The sequence below is a fragment of the Mustela nigripes genome, chromosome 6, assembly GCF_022355385.1.
Source record: "Mustela nigripes isolate SB6536 chromosome 6, MUSNIG.SB6536, whole genome shotgun sequence".
Lineage (NCBI taxonomy): Eukaryota > Metazoa > Chordata > Mammalia > Carnivora > Mustelidae > Mustela > Mustela nigripes.
The window spans coordinates 12,059,904-12,083,129 of NC_081562.1; the positions used below are offsets into that span (position 1 = coordinate 12,059,904).

Genomic DNA, 23,226 nt, shown 5'->3' on the forward strand with positions numbered 1-23,226 from the left:
AAAAAAAAAAAAAAAAAAGATGTCCGGGCCAGTCAGCTCCAACATTCTTGAGCTCTCAAGACCAGGGTCACTCCCCTCTGAGCTCTTCTAGAATCCATCCTCAGGCAGCCCTGTTTGTTTTTAAGTAGGTTTCACACCCAGTGTGGAGCCCAACATGGGGCCTGAACTCACAACCCTGAGATCAGACCTGAGCTGAGATCAGGAGTCGGGAGGCTTGAGCCCTCCAGGCGCCCCATTAAATAAGCTCCACCACAGCACAGACAGTCTGGTCCCCTGCTTTTTGGGGCCAATATTCTATCACACAAATCACCCCTGACTGGCACAACTGTACCCTAGTTAGAACTCTGGGACAAGACAGGGCTGGTCAATGTGTGTGTATGTGTGCATGTGTGTGTATCTTATGTGCGTGTATTTTATGTGTGTGTGTGTGTGTGTTAAGATTTTTTTATTTGACACAGAGAGAGTGAGTGTGTACAAGCAGGGGGAGCAGAGGCAGAGGGAGAAGCCAGCTCCCCGTGGGGGAGGGAGCCCAATATGGGACTTGATCCCAGGATCCCAGGTGAATGTTTTAAGGTTCAGGGAGTAAGACCCTGGGTGTCCTGACGCTGGGCACTCTCCAAGTCCCCCTCTGTCACAGCCGTCTCCTCTGGCTCCCGCACCTGGCCCTGCAGGCAGTGCCCCGCCAGCATGGTGCCGTCACCCATCTACCAACAGCACCCGAGGGAGCAGGCACGTGCGGCTTGCTGTCCCGCGTGACTGTACAGCCGCCCTGCACGGGAGGCCCTCTGGCTCTGTTCACACCGACAGCTGAGGTTCTGATGGGGGTGAAGGGACCCCTCACTTGCTGTACAGCTCCTCCTGCATCAGGCCTGCTCTAGGCACCGGGGATGGAAGCAACGGTGGACCAGACACATGCGGTTCCCTCCCTATGGTGCCCTGAGGGGCTGAGGCCTCCTCTGAGCCCAGGCCCCGTGACCAGGCAGGCAGGCCCATCCCGCAGGACCACGCCGGGGCTGGGCTGGCAGTCAGCTTCCTAAAGCTGTGGCTTCTGTGACGTCAGTTTTGAAACTGGCCTGGCCTCGGTTCTACCTTAGGTCCTGCAGACAGATGGATGCTAGGGGGGGCTCAGGGCACAAGCCAGGCCGCTGGGGCACCCAGGGAGGGACCCAGTGGCAGTGCGGGGTGCTCTTCTCCCTAGACTATGGCTGCGGGAGGGGATGAAGAAGGGTTCCTTTAAAAGGGCTGAAAGGTGGGCGCCTTAATGCCACAATGATGCCTGAGTGTGGCTTCTTTGTGTCTCTGTCTCACTCCCCACCCTTGGGGACTACACACTTACTGCGCCATGTGGGAAGAACCGAAGAGAGCGGGACAAGTGCCTCTCTGGGCAGAGGGAGCCAAGCTCCATTCTGGAGAGTCTGGGGGAGAGCGGCTTATCAAGTACGTGGAACGTGCTGCTCCTTCAGAAACCACAGCTCCGCGACCCCCAGTCATGTGGGCCAGAGGACAGTCATCCGTGGCCTCCGGCCACAATGCTCTGGCCACTCCGGCTCCTGAGTCTAACCTACCGGATCCCTTCTCGCCTTGCCATCTGTCTCTGCCTGGCCAGCAGAGGGCACTGCCTCGGCCCCTCCTGCCTCGCTCCTTCCCCTCCATGCCCCCTGCTACCCAGGACTGACCTTTCTGAAACCTGGAAGTGACCCTGTTCCTCCCATGCCCCCAGTCCTCCGAAGGCTCCCGAACCCCAGGATCGGCCCACACGCCCTTCCTTGGCAACCGTGCTTTAAATGCCCAGCTGGCTGCTGATATACGAACATAGGTGAATCCTCCCGACGCCACACGGTGTGCATCACGGCCCTCATCTAGCTGACGAGGGAACAGAGATGCAGTGAGGTCCCACAGTGGTCCTCGGGGGGAAGGGAGCTCTGCCACCCCAGGAGGGCAGGCGTCCTCCTGCCCCCTCCTCCTGGATCCCTGGCTTTACCAGCAGGCCTCTTTCCTCAACTAGACCCTCCTGGCGACCTCTGAAAATGAGGGGCACCTCTCTTCTCCTGGGGGGGGGAGGATCAGCACGGTTTTAGAAGGGATTCGGGTCATTCTAGAACCATAGGCTTGCTGGTGAGGGGCAGCTGGGGTATGTATGAGGCAGAGGAAGGCCGAGGCAGGGAGTCAGGCAGGGGTGGGCGGACCCAGAGCACCAGGTCTGAGCCCGGCCCCACGGGGCTGACAGTTCTCCAGGCCTGACTGCCAGCAGTGGGCAGAGCCATGCCCAGAACAGTCTGCTAGGGGGTGGGGCGGTGGGGGTGTGCTGTCTGTCAGCCTAAACAGGGAAAGGAAGAGGAGGAAGTGGCAGAGGGGACACAAGACCCACCCCGGCCATCTCAGCAGAAGAACAATGTGTCCAGAGCAGCCAACTCCCTGCAGGTGTGGGAGACTTTTCAGACTTCCTTAATGAACATTTCCACGGGGTCGGCATACTCCATAAAAGCAGAAATTTAAACCCACAGGAATCTGGGGATATCCGTTTTGTTTTTGTTTTCAACCACAAAAGTAACCCAGCTCGCTATTTTGGAAACAAGGAAGAAAAATACTGGCAGTGGTGACCAGTTCCAGAAGAATAACCGGCTTCCCGCCCTCTGGGCGGTGGGTGGTGACCGTCCACGTCCCGGGCAGCTGTGGGGCTCCTGTCCCCAGCTCCTGAGGATGCCAGGCCCTGCAAACCCCTGCTGGGGTTCAGGCTGCGGAGCTGCCATCTGGGGCCGGCGTAGTCTCTGTTTTCTCCCCTCGGAGACCCACGGCCTGCCTTATAGGTGCTGCTACTTTTCAGCCACACAATGCATGCACGACATCAGGCAAAGAGCAACCCCAAGTACTGCTAAGCACTGTGGCAATGACCTGGGCTGAGAGCAGGCAAGAGTGACCCCAGAGACATGCCAGCTCTGGGCCCCTGGTCCCAGCCTGCTCATTCCTGGGAGGGCTCCGAACAGCTGAAGACAGTGGCCTCTGTGGCTTCTTCAACTGCTTTGGAGAAGTCCGCGTCTGCGGCGGCTTTGTGCCATGCACTCTAAGCCCGCTGACCGTTTGCTCCCACGTCAGCCTTGAGGGGAGTGGCCTAGAGCCTTCTCCCCACCACCCTGCATGTTCCAACAGTCACCATCACCAAATCTGGGAATTCCAGCTGCTCAAGGCATCTCTGAGTTGTCCCCAGTTCTGTCATCACTGTGAAAGATTTCAGTCAGGACCTGTCACCTCCCCCAGGCCTGGACGTCACCGCCACACTTTTTTTTTCAAATGTAAACCCAGCTAGTACTTTCTCCTATCTAAAAACTGTCCAGGATTCCCTCACGCCCTCAACTGCCTGGGGGTCAAAAACCTGAACTCTTCAGGGCAGAGAGGGACATGTGGGACTGACCTCCGCCACAGCTGGCTGTCTTCTCCTCCCTTTGGGGCCTTGTTTTTGCTTGTGCCCGGCATGTCTTTCTTCCATTTGGTCAGGCACCTGTGTCACAGGTGACGATGACAACCATCACCACCAGTAATGGACACCATGTATGGGACACAGCACTTGGTACAAACCCCTCACCATGCCCTTAAGAGGATGAGTAAACTAAGGAGCACAGAGAGGTCAATGACTTGCCCATGGTCACACAGCTTATATACTGCAGAGCAGAGATTCAGACTCAGCGAGTTCTGGTTACCAAATCCATACTCTTCACCACTACCTTCTGTGCCTCTAGAACATACTCAGCGCTTGCTGTCATCCAGGCACCCGGGAGATTCTGCTGAGCAAAACCAAGCAGCTCCTGCCCTCAGCACATTCACGGTCCAGTGGGAGGTCACAATCGGCATCGCAAAGGTGCAAGGGATATGACAGAAAAGACAGGGCGCTGAGCTAAGACAAGGTATGAGATCTCACATGCCAACAGAAAGGAGATGAGCCGGCTAATCCCGGCTCATTTTTTAAGGCCCAAACCCCAGTGCCAGCTCCTCAGTGTATCAGCCAACGGGGTGGACTGTGTCACTGTGACCTGGACCATCATCCCATAGGGTGACAGTAACAGCAGGAGTAATAGTGACAAAATGACTGGCATTCACTGAATGTCAGCTTGTGCAAGCTGCTCAGGAGGCCTCCTCTCAGGTCACCTCCCCACAGTCCCTACCACGGAGGGGGCAGCTGAGGTCCCCTGCCCGGAAGGCGAGGAGCACGGGGCTCTGAACCCCTGCGCCTCTCACTCTGCTCGGGCCCTTCAAGGCCTTACCTCTGCTGGGCCAAGACTAGCGGCTCCTTCTGTGTTTGCGGAAGGCCAACGGCCTGGCCCTCAGACCGTCTTGCTGCTCGGCTCGGCTGAGTCCCCGCCCCTCCCTCCCGGCCCCACCTGCCCAGGTACCACACACTGTATTTCTGCGTCTGTAAGCTCCCTTCCCCCTTTCCACTTTGAACCCCTCTCATATCGGGGTGGCTCTTACAAATGATGGCCTGACAGCTCAGCTGGGGCAGTTTTTTTCTTTTCATTCTCCGTGGTGTCTTAGGTTCAATGAAATGTGGCTTGTAAGCAGTGGGGGATGGCCTTCAAGGCCAATGACAACCGCAGACCTGTCCTCACCCTAGGCTACGACCCAGTCTGGGGCAGGCTCCAGACCTGGTGGGGAAAGACGCAGCCGGAGTCAGCTGCTTGTGAAAAAACAATGACGTGGCGGGTCGGCTCGCATGTCTGACCATCTTTCCACTGGAAACACCACCCGCTGATGCCTCCCGAAGGAGCCAGCGATCCCTCTGCGGACTTCCTTCCAGGCTTTACTGTTAAAACACACACACACACATATATATACTTTTATATACTGGTACTGTGACTACGGCTTGTTTGTTTCTATATTTAATTTTTAATTTTTATTTTTTTAAAGATTTTGTTTATTTATTTGACAGAGAGAGATCAGGCAGGCAGAGCAGCAGGCAGGGGGTGGGGGGGAAGCAGGCTCCCCACGGAGCAGGGAGCCCGATGCCGGGCTCCATCCCAGGACCCTGAGACCATGACCTCAGCCAAAGGCAGAGGCTTAACCCACTGAGCCACCCAGGCGCCCCTGTTTGTTTGTTTTTAAATAAGAATCCTATTCCCTACCTTATAGAGATACACTGAAATATTTATGAGTGAAACGATCTGATGTTTGGAATCTGCGGTCAGTAACACCCGCCCTCTGTTCACTTCCCTAGTCCCCACCCATCCGCATCTGCCTCCATCCCCTGCCTGGCGCCCCTTAGCCCACTCCCCCTCCCTTCGACTTGCTTTCTCCTCACCTTCTTCCAGCCCATCTCCCTCACATCCACCTTTTTGCCCTCCCATGACATTCTTGGAGCCGTATTATCTGTCCCTCTGTGGCAGGTGCTAGAGAGGCAAAGATGAACAGAACCCTGGTCCTAAAGTGGTCACGGATGACAGCTGGACAAACGCTTTCAGAGCTTAGTGACATGACGGAGGCCAGCTCGGGGTGCTGGAGAGCCAGAAGACATGCTGAACACCCGCAGAGGGAATAGGGAAGGTCTGAGCTGAGCACAGAGCACAAGGTGCCGGGCTGGGCAGGGGGGAAAGAAGGTTCTCGGGAGAGCAAAGGCACTTGCTGAGTGAGTGAATCCATGACGAGTCATGGAGGATGTCGGGAAGAGGAGGAGAAAGAGGGGCTTGCAGGCCAGTCTCAGGCACTGGGGACAAGTGACCCGAGGGAGGGAGAAAATCCAGGGGGAGGGAGGCAGCCGGAGGAGAAAGGCGAGGCTGCTGAGATAGAGGGAAGTCAGCCAGCGGCCCAGGATGGCCCAGCCCCAAGGCAGGCGCGGACCTGTGCCAAGACCCCCGGCGGCAGAGACTGTGCAGTCTACCCAGCAGTCGCCCTCCCCTCCCCGCTCTGGACGCCAGTACTGTTCCCCTTTGCAGCACCTGCTCCAGAAGTGGGCGAGCCACCCTGTTCTGGTCCCTGGGGGGCAGGGGGCTGTCTTCCAGACTGTGGTGGGGAGATGCATCCCTTCCGGAACACAGAGGCGCACCTCACGGCGGAGAAAGCCTTTTCTCCCCCTTCTCCTTTCCTCCCTTCTGGGAGGCTAGCGAGGGAACGTGGTGCCTGTAGCTTGAGCCCAGGTGGTGATAAGCTCAGGACAAACACCTTGGATGTTTAAAGACACTGTTGTGCACACCCCAACCCTGCAACTTCAAACCAAACTCAGCTGTGGGACCTGAGCTAAGCTGGGCCGCCCCAGGGCTAGGCAGGCAGGACTCGGGGTGGAGACCCAACCCAGGCCTTCTGTCCACACCCCGAGGTCCTGCTCCTTCGGGGCTCTGTGCTGCGAGCGGGCCCACCTTCCAGGAATGTGCTCCTGCCTGTCTCCCCACCTTCAATCGTGCTCCTGAGTCTAGCTCAAGGTCAGCTCACCACATGGGGCCTTCCTGGACCCACTGGAGGGCGGGCTCCTTCCCTCCTGGGGCCAACAGCATTTTCACAGGCCCCAACTGTTCAATTCTGCTTGGTGGGGCTGCTGAAAGAACTGCAGAACTGATTTCTTTGTTTCTGTCTCTCCCATTAGGCATGTGAGCTCAAGGGTGGAGATTATCACCACTCAGGAATTTGGTACATCAGACGAGACCCGGCCCCTGATAAACCTGTGGTTCATGTTTCTGAATAACTAACTGAATGAAGGATGAGGTCACACACACCGGGATAATAAACCTTTGTCACACTTTAATTTAAATGTAATACTCCCCACCCCCCTTCCACCTCCATTGATCCCTTAGAAGCTATTGTGTAGAATCTAATCTTTCTCCCAATTGGCAGTCCTTTGACTACTTTTTTTTTTTTTTTAAAGATTTTATTTATTTATTTGACAGACAGAGATCACAAGTAGGCAGAGAGGCAGGCAAAGAGAGGAGGAAGCAGGCTCCCTGCTGAGCAGCGAGCCGGATGCAGGGCTCCATCCCAGGACCCTGAGATCATGACCTGAGCCGAAGGCAGAGGCTTTAACCCACTGAGCCACCCAGGTGCCCTTTTGACTACTTTTTGAAAAGATTTGTGGGGGCCTGGGTGGCTCAGTTGGTTAGGTGACTGCTTTCGGCTCAAGTCATGATCCCAGGATCCTGGGATCGGGTCCCGTGTCAGGCTGCCTGCTTCTCCCTCTCCCTCTGCATGCTTCTCTGCCTGCTTGTGCTCTCTCTCTGTCAAATATATAAATAAAATCTTAAAAAAAAAAAAAAAAAGAATTTGTTTTAGAGAATGAGCTCGGTGCCTGAGCAGGGGGAGGGGCAGAGGGATGAGAGGGAGACCCTCCAGTGAACTCTGAGGAGCCCAACACAGGGCTCGATCTCATAACCCTGAGATCATGACCTGAGCCAAAATCAACAGCCGGAGGCTTAACCAACTAAGCCAGCCAAGCGCCTCTCCTTTCAATATTTTTAAAAAGTACCATGTCCCCCTTTAATCTGTCCTCTACACTATCGTCTTCAGTTCCTGTGACCCTGCCATCCTAGATGTGATCTCTAGAGCCCTGCCATTCTGACCCATCCCACTGGGATGCAGGCCAGCTCAGAGTCCTTTTGGAAATGCAGCAAGCGAACTCACTCAGCTGCCCACACTGGATACTGTATTTGTATTAACACATTCTATGACTTTGTTAGATATTTATTAATTCCACCCTGTGGAGCTGACTCCTACAGAATTTGTCCTTGTGGAAGGCACTCACTCTCCACCGGCTACAGCTTTTCTAGTCTCCCCGCAGCTAGAAGTGGCCAGGTGATGCAGGTCTAGCCAGCTTCTGAGCAAGGTTCTGCTCCCCTGGTAAGAGGGGCAGGGTGGCTGGCCCGTTCACCTGAGCCTCCTGCCACACAGGGACAAGTGACAAGTATGAGGATGAAACCAATATGCTAATGGGGGTGGGGTGGGGGAGAACTACAGAAAGAGCCATTACAAACAAAATCATTCTAGATGGATCCAGACATTTTCACTCAAAAGGAAACCCAGCACCCTCCTTTTAATTCTAAGGGGAAGCAATGCGGCGAAAAAAGAGTGGGATCTGGACAAAGACGAATCCCACTTTAAGTCGTGACTTACTGGCTGTGGGAGCCTGAATGAATTCCCCTTTCTTTAAAAGAATATTTAGTCATTTATTTACTAATTAGTAAACTCTACCCCTGACGAGGGCTCGAACTCATGACCCCAAGATCAAGTATTGCCTGTACTACCGACTGAGCCAGCCAGGCACCCCTATCCTGACTGAATTCCTTAAACTCTCTGTACCTCAGTTTGTCCCCTGCAGAATGGGGATAAAGTAAACAGTTGCCTTCCAGGGCCGTGTGAGGAGGAAATAAGAGAATGCATTTCAAGTGTGAGTATCCTGCCTCACGCACACTGGTCATGAAAACAAATGTTATCGACTACCAAAATACCAATAAAAAAAGTTTGAAAATTTAAACACTCCACAAAATAGATTTTTTTTTAAAGTAGGCTCTACATCCAGCATGGAGCCCAACATGGGGCTTGAACTCATGACCCTGAGAGCAAGACCGGCGCTGAGATCAAGAGATGGATGCTTAACCGACTGAGCCACCCAGGCGCCCCAAACAAATGAGATTTTTAAATCACATATATAGAGAAGCCATTTCTTCTCGGCCAGCAAACTGTCTCGAGGCCTTCGCCCCAAATGAGCAAGTCTCTCAGACCCAGCATGGAAAGTTCTACCAGTTTCCTAAGCTGCTGAGCCGTCCTTCCTCAAAACGCTGGCTCCCTCTCTCCTGCCTTTCTGTAACCACAGGCCACAAGAGGAACTCTAAAATACCTTACCGAGGGCATTACTTCTGCAACCCGCAATTTTGAAGTTCACGTAGCTAACTATAGCAGCTAACTGAAGAACAGCTTCAGTTACGAGGAAGACGGTTTGGTAAAACTGTCCCGTACGAAGGAGCAAGGCCGTGAAAGCAGAAGTTTGACATGGCTGGCCAAGGTGCCTGGGACATTCTTTTCCCTTCTTCTGTGAGTGTAAAAGACCTTCCTGACGACACCCTCTCCCCTCCCTCAGTCCTTCCTCTCACCTCTTTTTACCTACTGAGAGAAATTTATTTTACTGGATTGGCTCCAGTTGAGTGTGGAGGCTGGGCAAGGTCAAAGTCTGCAGGGCAGGCCAGCAGGCTGAACACCCAGGGAACAAAGGCAGCTCGAGTCCAAAGGCTGTCTGCTGGTGGAATTCTCTCATCTGGGGAGGCCAGCCTTTCTTCTATTAAAACCGTCACTTTGTTAGACGAGGCCCACCCACACTATGGAGAAGAATCTGCTTTACTCAAAGTCTACTGACCTCATTTGAAAAATACCTTCACAGAAACATCTAGAATAATGTTTGACCAAGTATCTGTGGATACCATGGCCCAGCCAAGTTGACATATAAAGCTAACCACCCCAGAGTTTATACCACATCAATGCAAACAAGTTGCCATTGAGCAGGGGCCACCTCTGTCACTTCTTAGGTTCTGTGGGTCTGAGCCTCATGTAGTCTGGAGGATTCTGTTCTCTCCTTCTCTCACCCTCGTCCCTGGCTCTCCCCTTCCCTCCTCCTCCATCAGGAGCAAAGCCCAGCTCCTCGCCATGGATCTTACAAGGCAGTTTGGCTCTCCCTAGTGCTTTTCAGTGTGCTTCCCCATGTTTGCGGAGGCAGGAGTCTCTCAAAGCTTTTGTCATTTGCCTGGGGGACGCACAGAAAGGGCGGGGAAAGGGCAGAGCTGGTACTGACACCGGATCTTCTGAGGCAGGATCCAAGTTCTGACCTTGTTCAGACTGCTGTCATCAGAGTGACCAATAGCGCCACACAGCATACATTAAGTGGGCTCAGGGGCAAACGTGGACATTTTTAGAGGTGCACAGTTACTTTAATGTGGAAGAGAAAAATAAATGTGAATTCCTTCATGATTTCACGGATAGAATTACACAGGATGAGGTCATATTAAAAGTGGCGAGCCTGCGGTGCCTGCGTGGCTCAGTGCATTGAAGCCTCTGCCTTTGGCTCAGGTCGTGGTCTCGGGGTCCTGGGATCGAGCCCCACATCGGGCTCTCTCTGCTCAGCGGGGAGCCTGCTTCCCCCCGTCTCTGCCTGCTGCTCTACTTGTGATCTCTCCCCCTGTCAAATAAAAAAAAAAAAATCTTAAAAGTGGCAAGCCAGTAAAAGGAAAACACTATGAAAATAAAATGAAAGGTGACACAGGTCAGACATAAATCACAAAGGTGGTGCATGAGGGACAGAAGCCTGCGGGGTGCTGGCCTAGACCTCCTTGGTAAGGTGGTAAAGAGTTAACTTGTCCTTCATCCCTGTTTCTCATGGGAGGGGGGGTGGCCCCATGCTAATTAGAAGACACTGAAGGTTTTGTTTGTTTGGGTTTTTTTCTAAAACCAGAAGAGCGGAAATCCGGCACTTGACTCTTATTTCTTTGAGCTCAGTGAGGGAATAAAACCTATTCACCAGTTCTATCCCCAGGGTCAGGCAGAGGCCTTAATTCCCAAGGAAGAATGGGATCCACCCCACAGCCTGAAACCCGACCTAGGAATGTGGCTGCCATCAGCCAGTGACTGCTCATTGCCCAGGGACAGCACGGCCAACAGGGGAGCTGCACTGGGGCCACAGCCGTGGGTTGAAACCTTGGCTCTGCCACGAATTTACACTATGCCCCAGCAACGATGGTAACGCCAGTAAAGAAATCACAGCAGCTAACAGCTACGGACTCTTACAGTCTGGCAGGCATGGGGCTGCGTGCCGCCCAACACGGCCAAATGGCAATCCCGAGGGGTACTGTGTAAAACATTCTTGTTTCACAGCTGTGACACTGAAGGCCATGGAGGTTCTGTAACTTGCCCCAGGTAACAAAGCTGGTGGAGGCTGAGCCAGGACTCAGACCATTCGATGGCACTCAAGGCTCATCTTGGATGCCTAACCACGCGCACCACACAGCCGGTTGACCCAAAGCCCTTTCTAGACATTGTTCCCTGTTGTCGTCCGGACAGAGACGTGGATTAAGTTGGCTCCAGCACTTACAGATCAGGGACTCAGAGCTTTAAGACCCAAGACCTGAGCCCCCCCACCAGCTGGGCACACTGTGGGAAGTAGGAGGGATTCAGACTTGAGAGGCCCAGGACAGGAACAACCTTGGGCATCCATGAGGTGGGGTTCTCCGGGACCCTACTCTGGGGAACACGCCTTCCATCATTCTACATCTGGCCAGCTGGTCTGATCCAGATCAGCGAACCATGAACGCACGGGCCAGTTAAGTCTGCTTTTGTATGGCCCACAAGTTAACAATGGTTTTCACATTTTTAAATGGCTAAAAACAAATCCAAAGAGTATTACTTCATGACATATGAAATTCACATTTTAGTGCCCACAATCTGACTGGAGCACAGCCATGCCTATTCGCCTGCACATGGTCTGTGCTGCTTTTCTGTTACAATGGCAGAGCTCAGTGGTCACAACAGGGTCCACCAGCCCACAGAACTGTAGACATTTACTTTCCAGCCCCTTCCAGAAAGTTTGTGGATAATGGGCTAGTTGCTCCTGGCAGCCACTGTGGGAATCCTCCTGACAGCCTCCCTCCGTCCGGCCTCTACCTTCACCCTCTAGCAGCAATGCAAGGGGCGAGGGCTGCGTGTGCAGACCCCCAGTTCCACGCCGCTGACGTCGTTCTCTGCCCTCCAAGTCTACGGAGCCGTTCTACCACTGCTCTCCAGGTCGTTAGTTCCTTCTTCCCTCCAGTGCCTGTCCTTCCCTGTGCTCATCCGTCCCCTTGGCTGTTCCTCCTTGGTGCTCTGAAGTAGAGGGAGAACGGAGGTAGCATGTTGCACACAGGCTATGGGCAATGGTGAGGGGACATGCCACAGTTAGGAGTGGAACTGGAGCTGGGCCCAGGTCTCCTGCCTCCCAGTTTGCTGTTCCCTCGACATTGCTTGAGCAGTGAGTCTGGCTTCCAGGTCATCTCTCCCAAAATGGCCCTCCAGAAGGCCGCAGGTGTTCTCTCTACTAACACCTGGGGTCCCCCCTCTACGATTCCTCCCTGTAGCTCCCCTGGCTTGGCCTTTGTGGATCCAAGGGCAGTTCTGCCTACCTTCAGCCCCTCTCCCGTCCATCCCAGGGCTCGGCTTAGGCTCGGAGCTCCCTGGCATGTCCAGCAACCACCACCTCCAGCTCAAGCACCGGGGGCTGGTCCTCGAGGACAACCAATGTTGACAGCATCTGGTGCACATGGCATGCTTTCTGAGTCAGCTGGGTCTCTGACTCAAAGTGCCAGGGAGGAGCTGACGGTCAGAAATGGGCAATGGGCTTCTTGGGTTGCCTTCTGACATCTGTCTATAAAACAACCCATAGGATCTGTCCTTCGGGGATACTGGAAAGGGTTTTGAAATCCTTGCAAGGAGAGAGCTGTGTCAACACCACTTCACACTAATGATCTGGAATCCTCTCAGCCACAGGCTGCTGCTCCGGAAGCTCTCCTACCGAATGATAAGGCTGAGTGACCCAGCAATGTGCACAGACTCACGTAGGTCCTAATCAGCAAAGCTAATCTGTGGGTAGAGCAGTAACTGTGGCACTTGGAGGGCTGGACTAATATAAATTCCGAATACGCACTGATCAGCCAGATACAGCCTGGCAAGGGTTAGGAGAGGATGGAGGCTCTGGATCCCGACCCCAAGCAACTGTGAAATGCTATGTTCCCTCACACTTACTTTTGTGAAATGGAAAAAACAGCAAAACCTACAGTATCACTGTGAATGTTTTGTTTTTTTCAAAAGATTTTATTTATTTATTTGACCCAGAGAGAGAGAGAGATAGAGCGACCCCAAGCAGGAGGAGTGGCTGGCAGAGGGAGAAGAAGCAGGCTCCCCACAGAGCAGGGGGAGCCCGATGAGGGATTCGAACCCAGGACCCCAGGATCATGACCTGAACCGAAGGCAGTTGCTTAACCAACTGTTAATAACCATGTTAATAACCAGACATGGTCCCTGGTGCATGGTATTTGCTCCCAAGATGTTATTCTTTTTCTCTTTTCTTCCCTCCTACTATGGGGCCAGGGGCCATGCCGGTGGCATAGGTCCTGACCAGTGAGGTCCAGTCCCTGCTCTCAGGAAATTCAGTCTAGCTGGGGACACCCAGACACACAAGTACTACAGCATGGGCCACTGCTCTGTCAGCGTGCGATGGTGAAAATGATAAACACAACGATGAGGACAGCAAGATCTAATGTTTCCCGCACACTCACAATGTGCCAGGCGCTCTTGTGGGAGAGGGAGTGGCCTGCTTCATTCTCACCACACCCGGAGGGGCGGCAGTGGAGCCTCAGAGCCCAAAGGCAGAGAGTGAGGAAGCCCAAGGAGCGGGGGAGATGCAAGGGCACGAAAGCAATGGCTGGATCTGAAGCAGGCAGGAGAGGAGGAGGGGACAATGCCTGAGCCTTGAAGGAGGCACACTGGAGCAGGCCCCCGGGCAGAGGGAGCGACAAACACCAAGGTGCTTGGGTGCATGGGAGGAGGAGGGCTTTGTGAGTTGAGTGACACTCACCCCTGATAAGCATCACCGGCACTCGCTGTGCTCGGGGATGTCACCTCTACACGGCCCTACTCACAATAAGGGGATGGAGGTGGCAGCCTGGAGGTTCTTTTCCTCCTCCGGTTTATAGAACTACTAGGTCACCAACCATCACCGCCAATCAGCAGTCCTTCCCTCTCTTTCTCTAAAAGAAACATATGGAATACCAAAGGCATTTACTCAAATGGCAGCGATTCTTCATTTAATTCTACTTTTAGAGCCTCTTCAGCTTTGGTTCAAATCTCATGGGTTCTAGGGGGTTCATCACAGCTTCACTACCAATTCACCGGGGGCCTGGGCGAGTCAGAGTCTTCTCCTGCAGAAAATGAAGGGGATGGGCTAGAATGGAGCTTTCCAACATGTGGTTTCCAATCCAGTGGCATTAGCATCTCCTGGAAATTTGTTAGTAATGCATATTGTAGGGCTCACTCCAGACCTACAGAGTCAGAAACTCTGTCTTTAACAAGTCTTCCAGGGTATTTTGAGTAGAACCCTGAGTTAGAAGACCCCCAGGGTAAGGACCCTTTCAGTAGTAAAATTTGGTTTGGGCTCTAAGCTATCATAACAGTAGTATTTTCTCTGGGCAGACTATTTCTTGTGTCAGGCAGGCAACCCTCAGGATAAGAAGAGAAACTCTTTTCTTTGACAAGCTCAGGCCCAGAGCCCAGGTGAGCTTCTCTAGAAAGGTTCGGACAATGTGGCTGACTTTGAAGATCAGATTTCTTTTTTTTTTAAAGTAAGAAGTCTCAAAGTTGGCATGTGATGAAAGCAGTGGTATCTGTTTTTGGAGAAATAAAGATGAGGGGAGAGCTGTGTTCTCTTTTCAGCTCCAAAACAATGACTCATTGCTGGGTGTGTGTGGCCGGGAGCGGCAGGGTGTTCCTCAGAGGGCAGCTTCCCCTCTCTGGTCCAGGAGCTTTCTGGCCTGTAAAGAAATCCTGGACTTCCACCCCTCTCTTGGATAAATTTGATTACAAAATCTCAGAAGAGCCACAGACAGCCGTGGTGCCAATTATGTCGCAGAGCTGGGTTGACAGTGAAGTGGGTTTGGCTTCCAAGATAGTAAGAATGGAGAGAATGTCTCAAAGTTCCAATTTTCCTAGTCTGGACTGAACACTAACGGCCATCAGGAGGATGAAGGAAGAATTTCACAGTACTGGCCACAGTTTCCTAATTCCAGCGGCCCGTTCAGACTGCCCTTGGGGAAGTGTTAGCCGTTTGGGCCAGGGCCTGTGGTTCTTCCCCCTGTTGGTGCACAGCAAGGAGGACCTGTGACATCCACTGCTCAGCTATTTCCAGATTCCCCACCCTCATTTGGTACCTCAGTAACAGAGGATGAGTATTACCACTTTATTTTATATAGCAAGGCCTTGTGCCAGGCACGGTTCTAAGTACCTCACAACTATTAACGCGTTGAACCTTCACAACAACCCCACAAAAGCAGGGACCATTAATATACCCTTAATTACAGGTGAGGAAGCAAAGAAGCAACGTCACAGAGCTAGTAAGTCTCCCGTCCGCAGAGGGCAGGGTAGTCAGGATCTGGGCTCTAAGTGAGCCTGTGCCTCGGGCCAGGCTGCTTGGCCCACCCGGCCACCGAGAAACAGAGAGGCAGAATCAGGTGTTCTTGAGGTCGCTGCCAGCTCGGGGAGTCTGTGACCGTGCGGTCGACCTGCTGCTGGTCTGGCAGGTTCGCCAGCGTCTGGCCGGGCCCCGGGCGCAGCAGGGTGGCCTGGCCGGGTCCCCTCAAGTCGCCAGTCCAGACGCCAAGCCCTGGTCTCCTGGTCCTGAGAGAACGGACTTAGAGCCCTTCTCCGGTATTCCGTGTCCCGAGAGCCCGGAGAGCCAGGAGGGAGTGGGCAAGAGCCCAGGCGCCACGACCCGGGCTGGGGAGGCGACAAGGGACACAGGCCAGGGGCCCCCAAACGGTAAAACTAAGCAGCCCCTTCCACCCCCAAAACTTTCTCCCTGGATTCACGACCCCAGCAGCCACTCATTGGCTGAGCCGCGGCCGCCCGGACCCGCCCTCCCTCTTTAGCTATTGGCTGGAATGGACATCCATCACAAGCCGAGACTTCTTAATGGACCACGGCTTTTGTCAATCAAGGTAGGCGGGAGGCTGGGCGGGGCCAGGTCGGGGAGAGACACGCTAGCCTCGCTCCCCTCCAACCTCCCTCGGGACCGTGGTTTGAGACCTGGAGGCGCCCCGGGGGACCGAGGCCGGGTGCGGGGCCCTGCGGCGGGGCTAGACGGGCCTCTGGTGACTCACCGATGCGCTGTCCCACCGGAGAGCTGAACGGGTTCCCCAGGAGAAAGTCCATCGCCGCGGCTGCCACAGCCACCAACCGGGGGAATCAGCTGACAGCAACCGCCAGCGCCGCCGATCTGTCACGTGACGTGCCGGACGGTCCGCGAGGAGGCGTTCGTGGAGGCGGGGCGTAAGGGAGTCGAGCCTGGCCACAGGCCCCGCCCCTAACGTGGAGGGTAGGGCGCCCGGAGGCGGAGGGCGATGACCTCACTGCCACTCATTCGGTGTTTGTGGACTCCACGCACCGCGTAGGCCTGGGGCGGATTTGGGGGCGTGGCTTAGAGATGCCACGCCCCGGTGTGTTTTTTTAAGGGCGTGACCTACCACTCGAGCGCTTCTGTCCAGCCGGGCGTCAGAGCAGGGAAATGACTCGAATAAGCTTACGTAGCAAGCTCAGACCAGTTCTCACTCCAGTGACCTCACCAGACTACAATGGCGCTGACAGCGTCGTCTGGCCTGTTGTCTCCCTGCCCTGATAGGGCTCTTCCTATCTGATGTCCACGCCTCCCTGCGGCAAGTGCAAGTTGCTTGCCCCCCACATTCACTTATCTAAAATTGGAGGCATCAGCGGATTGCTAGCCCTTGACACAGAACCAACCCAGTGATCTGCAGCGAGGAATGGGCTAGAGCCCAGAGTGGCAGAAAGCACCTAGATGTAGCTACAAGTGGGGCCTGGGACCCATCTCTACCATTTACTGTGTGATTCGGTCCGCGAGCTTCCATTTTCTCCAGATGCTGGAATTAGATCAAGGACTGTATAACTTTTCTTATTTTTTAGGTCACAGGCTCCTTTGAGAACTTGAAGAAAACCACCAACCTTTCTGAAGAAAAAAGGGCAGAGATACAATTAAACTTCGGGGACTTTCTGGGGTCCCCGAAGTACAGCAGTAGACCCCAAGTTAAAAATTTCAAGAATCTCAAAGGCCTTTCCTAGTTTTAGGATTCTAAGATCTTCTTCAACCTTCCTATGAACCAGATATTAGATCAGATCTGACCTATTATGTTTTTTTTTCTTTTGATCATATGTTGTCCAAGATACAATAACCGCTGCTTTGGTAGTCTGGGCTCCTGCAGAGTATTTAATTGATCAGGTAATTGTGACTTTTTAATTGGAAAGGCTAGTAGCTTGTACAAATTTAGGATGATGGAGAACCTAAATTACAACTTAATCACTTCCTTGTGTTAACTTGTTTGAGCAGCCACAGGGGCTGGTAGCTTTACTGTACAATATAAGAACTTTATGGAAGTCATGTACCCTTGTGCTGGGAAGTGTTTTAATAAGGCTGATGAGACCTATTCATAAATGCCCTTCTCCCCACTAGTCTGGCTACCCCGTGAGGGCTGGGATACTGTCTACTTTGCTTGCCACTATTGTCTAGCTCGGTGACTAATACATGGAAATTTATTTTTAAAGATTTTATTTATCTGAGAGACAGAACATGAGTTGGGGGAGAAGCAGAGGGAGAGGGACAAGCAGAACTCCCTGCTGGGCAGGGCTAGATCCCAGGACCCTGACATCATAACCTAAGCCAAAGTCAGATGCTTAACTGACTGAGCCACCCAGGTGCTTAAATCAATCTACCAAATCATGGTATTTGGATTATAAAGGGGGGAATGTACATTAAGATGACTTCCATGTCAGGGACCTTCCATGTATTTCTTCATTAAAACATATTGCTCAGTTGTAAGGTTATTTTAGCATAAACTTCTTTTGGATTCTTCCATTAGCAACCTTTAACATGCTCATGTTGGTGGTGATTTACCTGAATGAGGTGCCTGCCTCCTTGCACCACTCTGGTTTCAAGTGATTATGGACAGATCTTGGCTTTATTGACAAGAATAAAATAGCCACAAGTTCTGTCCTTCATGGTGAAAAAGCAGAAACAATCCACATACTCCCAAACAGGCAGTGGAATCCTATCACCTCCATGAAAACAGAATATTATATAGCTCTTAAATTAGAAATATGGGGATTTGTCAACACAACAGATAGGAATGTAAATGGCAAACATTAAGTGGAGTACAAAACTGATTAAAACTATGTTTTAAAAGTGATTGCTGGGGTGCCTGGGGGGCTCAGTCATTAAGCATCTGCCTTCGGCTTGGGTCCTGATCCCAGAATCCTGGGATTGAGCCCCGAATCGGGCTCCCAGCTTGGCGGGAAGCCTGCTTCTCCCTCTCCCACTCCCTCTGCTTGTGTTCCCTCTCTCACCGTGTCTCTGTCAAATAAATAAATAAAATCTTTAAAAAAAAAGTGATTGCTAAGGGGCACCTAGCTGGCTCGGTTGGTAGAGCATGCGACTCTTGTTCTCAAGGTCCTGAATTCAAGCTCCATGTTGGGCATAAAGCCTATTTTTAAAAAATATATTTTATTTATTTGACACAGAGCATGAGCAGGGTGGGGGGGGAGGGCAGACTCCTGCTGAGCAGGGAGCCCGCGATACAGGGCTCGATCCCAGGACCCTGAGATCATGACCTGAGCCGAAGGCAGAGGCTTTAACCCACTGAGCCACCCAGGCACCCCCTTTCAAGTTCAAAAGTCAAGAATCTCTGCCTCCAAAGTTGACAGACAATAACATAAGGAAAGTGAGGCCTGTCTAGTGAAAGCCAGCCAGGACAAGCAGACATTTGAACAATGGAAATGTCTTGGTTAGTCTTCCTACGATTGCATTTGCTCAGGACTGTGGATTAAAGAGGATTCTGATGGATTCTGTACATGAGTCAACTGTGAAAGTGGTTTGGGGCAGAAGAGAGCCTAGGCCCTGGGTCAGCAGTGCCAGTGTGCTGCTTCTGGCTTTGCCATTTACTAGCTGTGTGACCCGAGGCAGTGCACTTTTCTGCATCTCTCTCATTTGTAAAGGGTGGTAACCCTCATAAGGCTCGTGGGAGGATTAAGGGAGAGAAAACATGCAAATCACTCCTTCCTAGTCACTCAGCAGTCTTGGTCTCTTTCTTGTAGCCTCTCCATAGGTCAGCCTTCCCATTGATCGAATATTCCACTATTCGTGACTAGTAACACCTTGGGTTTGCATTGAAATTTGTACCTGGAGAGGTCAGATATCCATATATTAAATGTTCACAGAGTTACTAGACACTTATGTCAGGCTGGCCGGCCACAGGCTTGGGGGTGGGAGTGACCTTAACACTATTTTACTGCTGGGACTTCAGACGCCCATTAAGGACTAAGTGACTTATCCAACATCATTCATTAAGTCAGGAGAGGGCTGAAACAGCATGAAATATATCACATCTAAGCACACAGTTCACATGTGACCCTTAATACACAACTGCTACTTTCTTGTGTTAGGCCAACATAGGGTGTACACACAATTTCATTTATCAGTGAATAGAGCTTCTCTTATCAGAGGCACTGGTTTTTAGCTTGCAAGAGAGAAAACACGAGACTCTACAATGTAAAAGTGAATAGAGACAGAACAAGATGTATGTTATGAAAATGGCTAAGATCAGAAACTTGGCCTCTATTCCAGACAGATTTTTCTTTTTAAGTAAATCATAGTGGGACAGAGGTGGAAAATGACAGTTTTTAGAATTGCATAGCAACTTGGTCAGCAACAGGGAAAAGATACCTGAGACCGGACTACAAATATTAAAAATGTGATTTTTAATAATATAAGTACAAAATTTTATTTCTTTATACAACTGTAATGGGATTTGGATCAAACCACTAGAATTTAAAAAACAAAATAAAACAATGATATAAAAACTGCAAGAAGGTCTGAATCCAAAGTTTTTCCTCTAGTAGTACCAAATTCCACAAGGTACAGACTATTATACAAATGTGTACAAATTTAAATACAAATACAATAGGGTTGGGGTTTAAAGGAAAACAAACCAACAAAAAGTAGGTCCTCATCAGGATTTCATTAATGTGCACAAATGACAAGGGTAGGATTGACTTCTTCCGTACTAATCCGTGTCTTCAAGGCCCCTCGTTGATATACCCTGTGTCAAACAGGAAACTTCCATGGGTACAGATGAGGCGTGGCACAGGGTCTCACACAAAATCAAACCCAGATTTCTGCTCTTCTTGATTTTGGTTCCCAAACATACCCATTTCCTTGTGTTTCCCCAATTAAACTTCACAACCGCTCTGAGCTGAGGGCCGATCAGCAGCCAGAGTAGTCAGGAAACAAAGCCCCAGGACCACACCAGCGGGAAGAGGAAAGGGAGTAAGTTAGACGCAGGCTGGCTGCCTGGTCCTCAAAGATCTACTCTGATGCTGTCGTGCTCCGTCTAGGCCCGGGGAGGAAAGCACAGTTACCCCGGAGCTTGGTTTTGGCAGGGAATCTCACACCAGATTGAAAAACAGCTCTGAAGTGCTCAACTGTCTTCTTTGGAACTGGGAAGCAAAAGTCTAGTTCTTTGGAAAAATGGGCAGCTGCGAATGGTAACATTCCTTTTAATTATGCTTTCTTGACATTATTGAATAATAAAGCATTAGAATCCCGGCATAATGATTCCTTTTTGAGGCACGATACCTTAAAATGTGGATGATTTGGAGTTTTCAGAGGAGACCAGAGGAAAGACGGAGGGAAAAATGACAAATCTGCATCTTCCACATGCTGTTGCTGGTGGAGACTTTTGTTATTAAATTATATATACAGAAATTTACAGGATAAATTAAAATCTAAGAGATTCTAAAGAGTTAAATACACATAATTAAAACACATTCACACGCGCACATAAATAAACCTACATGAGAATCGAGTACTTTTGCAATTCACTTATGTGTGGAATGCAGAACACTGGGTATCTATCTGTCCACCAGGGGAGCCAACGGGATGAACCCAAGAATCATGCTGGGCAAAGTTCATCTTCCCCAACCATCCAGCAACTAAGCAGCAAAACCTGTGAGGACTCAGTGACTAAGCTAATGCCGCCGATGGAAGATACCAGCAATTAGTTCTGCAGATGGAATATTCTGGGTCATCTCACAATATATGCAATTCAACTTGTGCAATAACAACTTTACCCTCTCCAAGGTGTTTTATGCTGCTGGGGCTCACGTAACTCCTTGGCCCCTACTGAGGCTGCTAATGGTACCAATGATTACAAGAAATTTTGAGACACGGACACCTGTGTAGCAGGAATTGGAATGAACCCCCTACGAAGTTCACCTAAGCCACTGCAGTAACTGTAAGATGGGAATGATTTCATCACTTCCTACCTAGGTCACTTCAAATTGAAAGGCTTTGTATGTTTAGTCACCTGGCATCTTCCCATAATCTTTCCTATTACATTTCCGACTGTAAGACAGGTAAGGCAAATGGTCAGTGATGGGTCTGGAGGTACAACTGAGTTTGGAAAAAAATCACATTTTAGCTGTCCATAAAGAGATGCCCTTGGCACCCAGAACAAGCCCCCAGCCCCCAAGTTACACTGATTTTTAAGGCAGATTTATCCACCACAGGAGAAATAAGAATCCCAAGCCCATATTCTTGCCAAGGTTTCTTCTTGGCTAAACCTTTGCCATTTCATAAAATTATTAAAAGCAAAGTAGTTACAGTCCTATGTATATATTGTACATTATATATATATATATACATATACATACATATATATGTATATATATAAAAATTTAAAACCTACACCCGGAGGCCAGTGAAGGGATCTGGAACAGTCCTATATACACAAACCAGCAATGGGGGAGGATAAGGTCTCTGTCCCGGGACTCCACGCTGTCACAGTCCAGGCATGATGTAAGCAATGTTGTCTAGTGTGTTTGACTACAAAACAAAGGAAAAGGTTCAGCTGAAGAGTACTCTACCTTAGTTCCCCGAGACCTATTTCTTTGTCAGGGGAGAGAGATGAGAAGGGAACCGGAGAGTTAGAGAAAGCTGCGGGAGCGTGAAGCTGGCAGCCTGTTCTCTGCTCTGCTAGAAGCTTCTCTACTGGCTCTTTCCCATTAGTCGTTGTGGAGAAGAGGCAGAAGACTCCTGTACTTTCTTTGTGTGCAGAACACCAAACAGGCCACAGAGGAGTTGAAGCCCCTCAAGGCTGGAAGGCTTCCCTCCAGAGGACTGTTTAGGGAAATGGCACGCTTTCTAGCTGCGCTGAAGGCCCGGCCTGCACTCAGCAATATGGTACCGTGTGTGTGAGCCAAGGGACAGAGGGAGCGCCATCTGCCAGGAAGCCATGTGAGCCTGTGTCCGACAGAGCTCATTAAGGCAGGGCCTCTGTGGCTCCCGAGGGGTCTGGCTGAAAAAAATCCAAGGACAACTCACCAAGACCTGTTTGGGACAGCCATTCAGTTCAGGTAGTTGTGTGGTCAGACACGCCAAGGGGCCAAGCGCGCAGATGATGGAATCCAGAAGCACTGACAAACTGCCGGACACGGCCACCATGCCCTGAAAGGAGAGCAGGAAGGGAGAGCAGGTTGTAACTCGGGGCCCACTCCTGACGCTCCCTCCACGTTCTGGTTGCTTTCCTCACGTTGGTCTTTAAGTCCTGCCAGTTCTCTGCAATTTGCAGCAGAAATGAGAAGGTATCTGCTTTGATAACTCTGAAGTTGTTTAAAAAGAAAACTTTTCACAGTACGTTTCCAGGTTCCTTTCTGTATTCCTAACTCACCCTCTGTGCGACCTAAGGTCAGTCACTTAGACTAACCTACTCCAGAGAGAAGATCTATGGAGTTCATGTGTGCAAAAGTACTTTTCTTTTCTTTCTTTCTTTCTTTCTTTTTTTTTTTTTTTAAAGATTTTATTTATTTATTTGACAGAGAGAGACACAGCGGGAGAGGGAACACAAATAGGAGGAGTGGGAGAGGGAGAAGCAGACTCCCTGCTAAGCAGGGAGACTGATACGGATCTGGATCCCAGGATCCTGGGATCATGACGTGAGCCGAAGGCAGACGCTTAACGACTGAGCCACCCAGGTGCCTGCAGAAGTACTTTTCTTATGAACTCCATGAATATAGCTCAAATGTGGTAACGACGAAAGTTCTATAGCCCTACACACTAACGTGTGACACACACATACGTGTACTTCTCGCCTGGGTGGCTCAGTGGTTAAACATCTGCCTTCGGCTTGGGTCATGATCCCAGGGTCCTGGGATCAAGCCCCGCATCAGGCTCCCTGCTCGGTAGGAAGCCTGCTTCTCCCTCCTCCCTTTCCCCCTGCTCTTGTTCCATCTCTCGCTGTGTCTCTCTCTGTCACATAAATAAATAAAATCTTAAAAAAAAATAATAATTAAAAAAAATATATGTTATTTATTTATTAGAGAGATGCAGAGAGAGCACAAGTAGGCAGAGCAGCAGGCAGAGGGAGAGAGAGAAACAGGCTCTCCACTGAGCAGGGAGCCCGATGCAGGGCT

At 51.1% G+C, this 23,226-nt stretch overlaps 2 protein-coding genes across 7 annotated transcripts in view; both read right to left on the bottom strand.

The window, feature by feature from the left end:
* The window catches only part of TOM1 (target of myb1 membrane trafficking protein), a 41,628-nt gene extending 25,571 nt beyond the window's left edge, over positions 1-16,057 (bottom strand). The window contains exon 1 of one of the 2 annotated variants that reach the window (XM_059402145.1): positions 15,855-16,038. In XM_059402145.1, the coding sequence (XP_059258128.1) occupies positions 15,855-15,906 (52 nt within the window). In that variant the 5' untranslated portion in view covers positions 15,907-16,038. Of the gene's footprint in view, positions 1-15,854 lie in introns of both variants that reach the window. The other variant, XM_059402144.1, reaches the window with a different exon arrangement.
* Positions 16,058-21,491: 5,434 nt separating this feature from the next.
* The window catches only part of HMGXB4 (HMG-box containing 4), a 28,273-nt gene continuing 26,538 nt past the window's right edge, over positions 21,492-23,226 (bottom strand). For all 5 annotated transcript variants that reach the window (XM_059402147.1, XM_059402146.1, XM_059402148.1 and 2 more), the window contains 2 exons: positions 22,139-22,261; positions 21,492-21,640 (listed from right to left, as the gene is read on the bottom strand). In XM_059402147.1, coding sequence (XP_059258130.1) covers positions 21,596-21,640; positions 22,139-22,261 — 168 coding nt within the window. In that variant the 3' untranslated portion in view covers positions 21,492-21,595. The remainder of the gene's footprint in view (positions 21,641-22,138; positions 22,262-23,226) is intronic.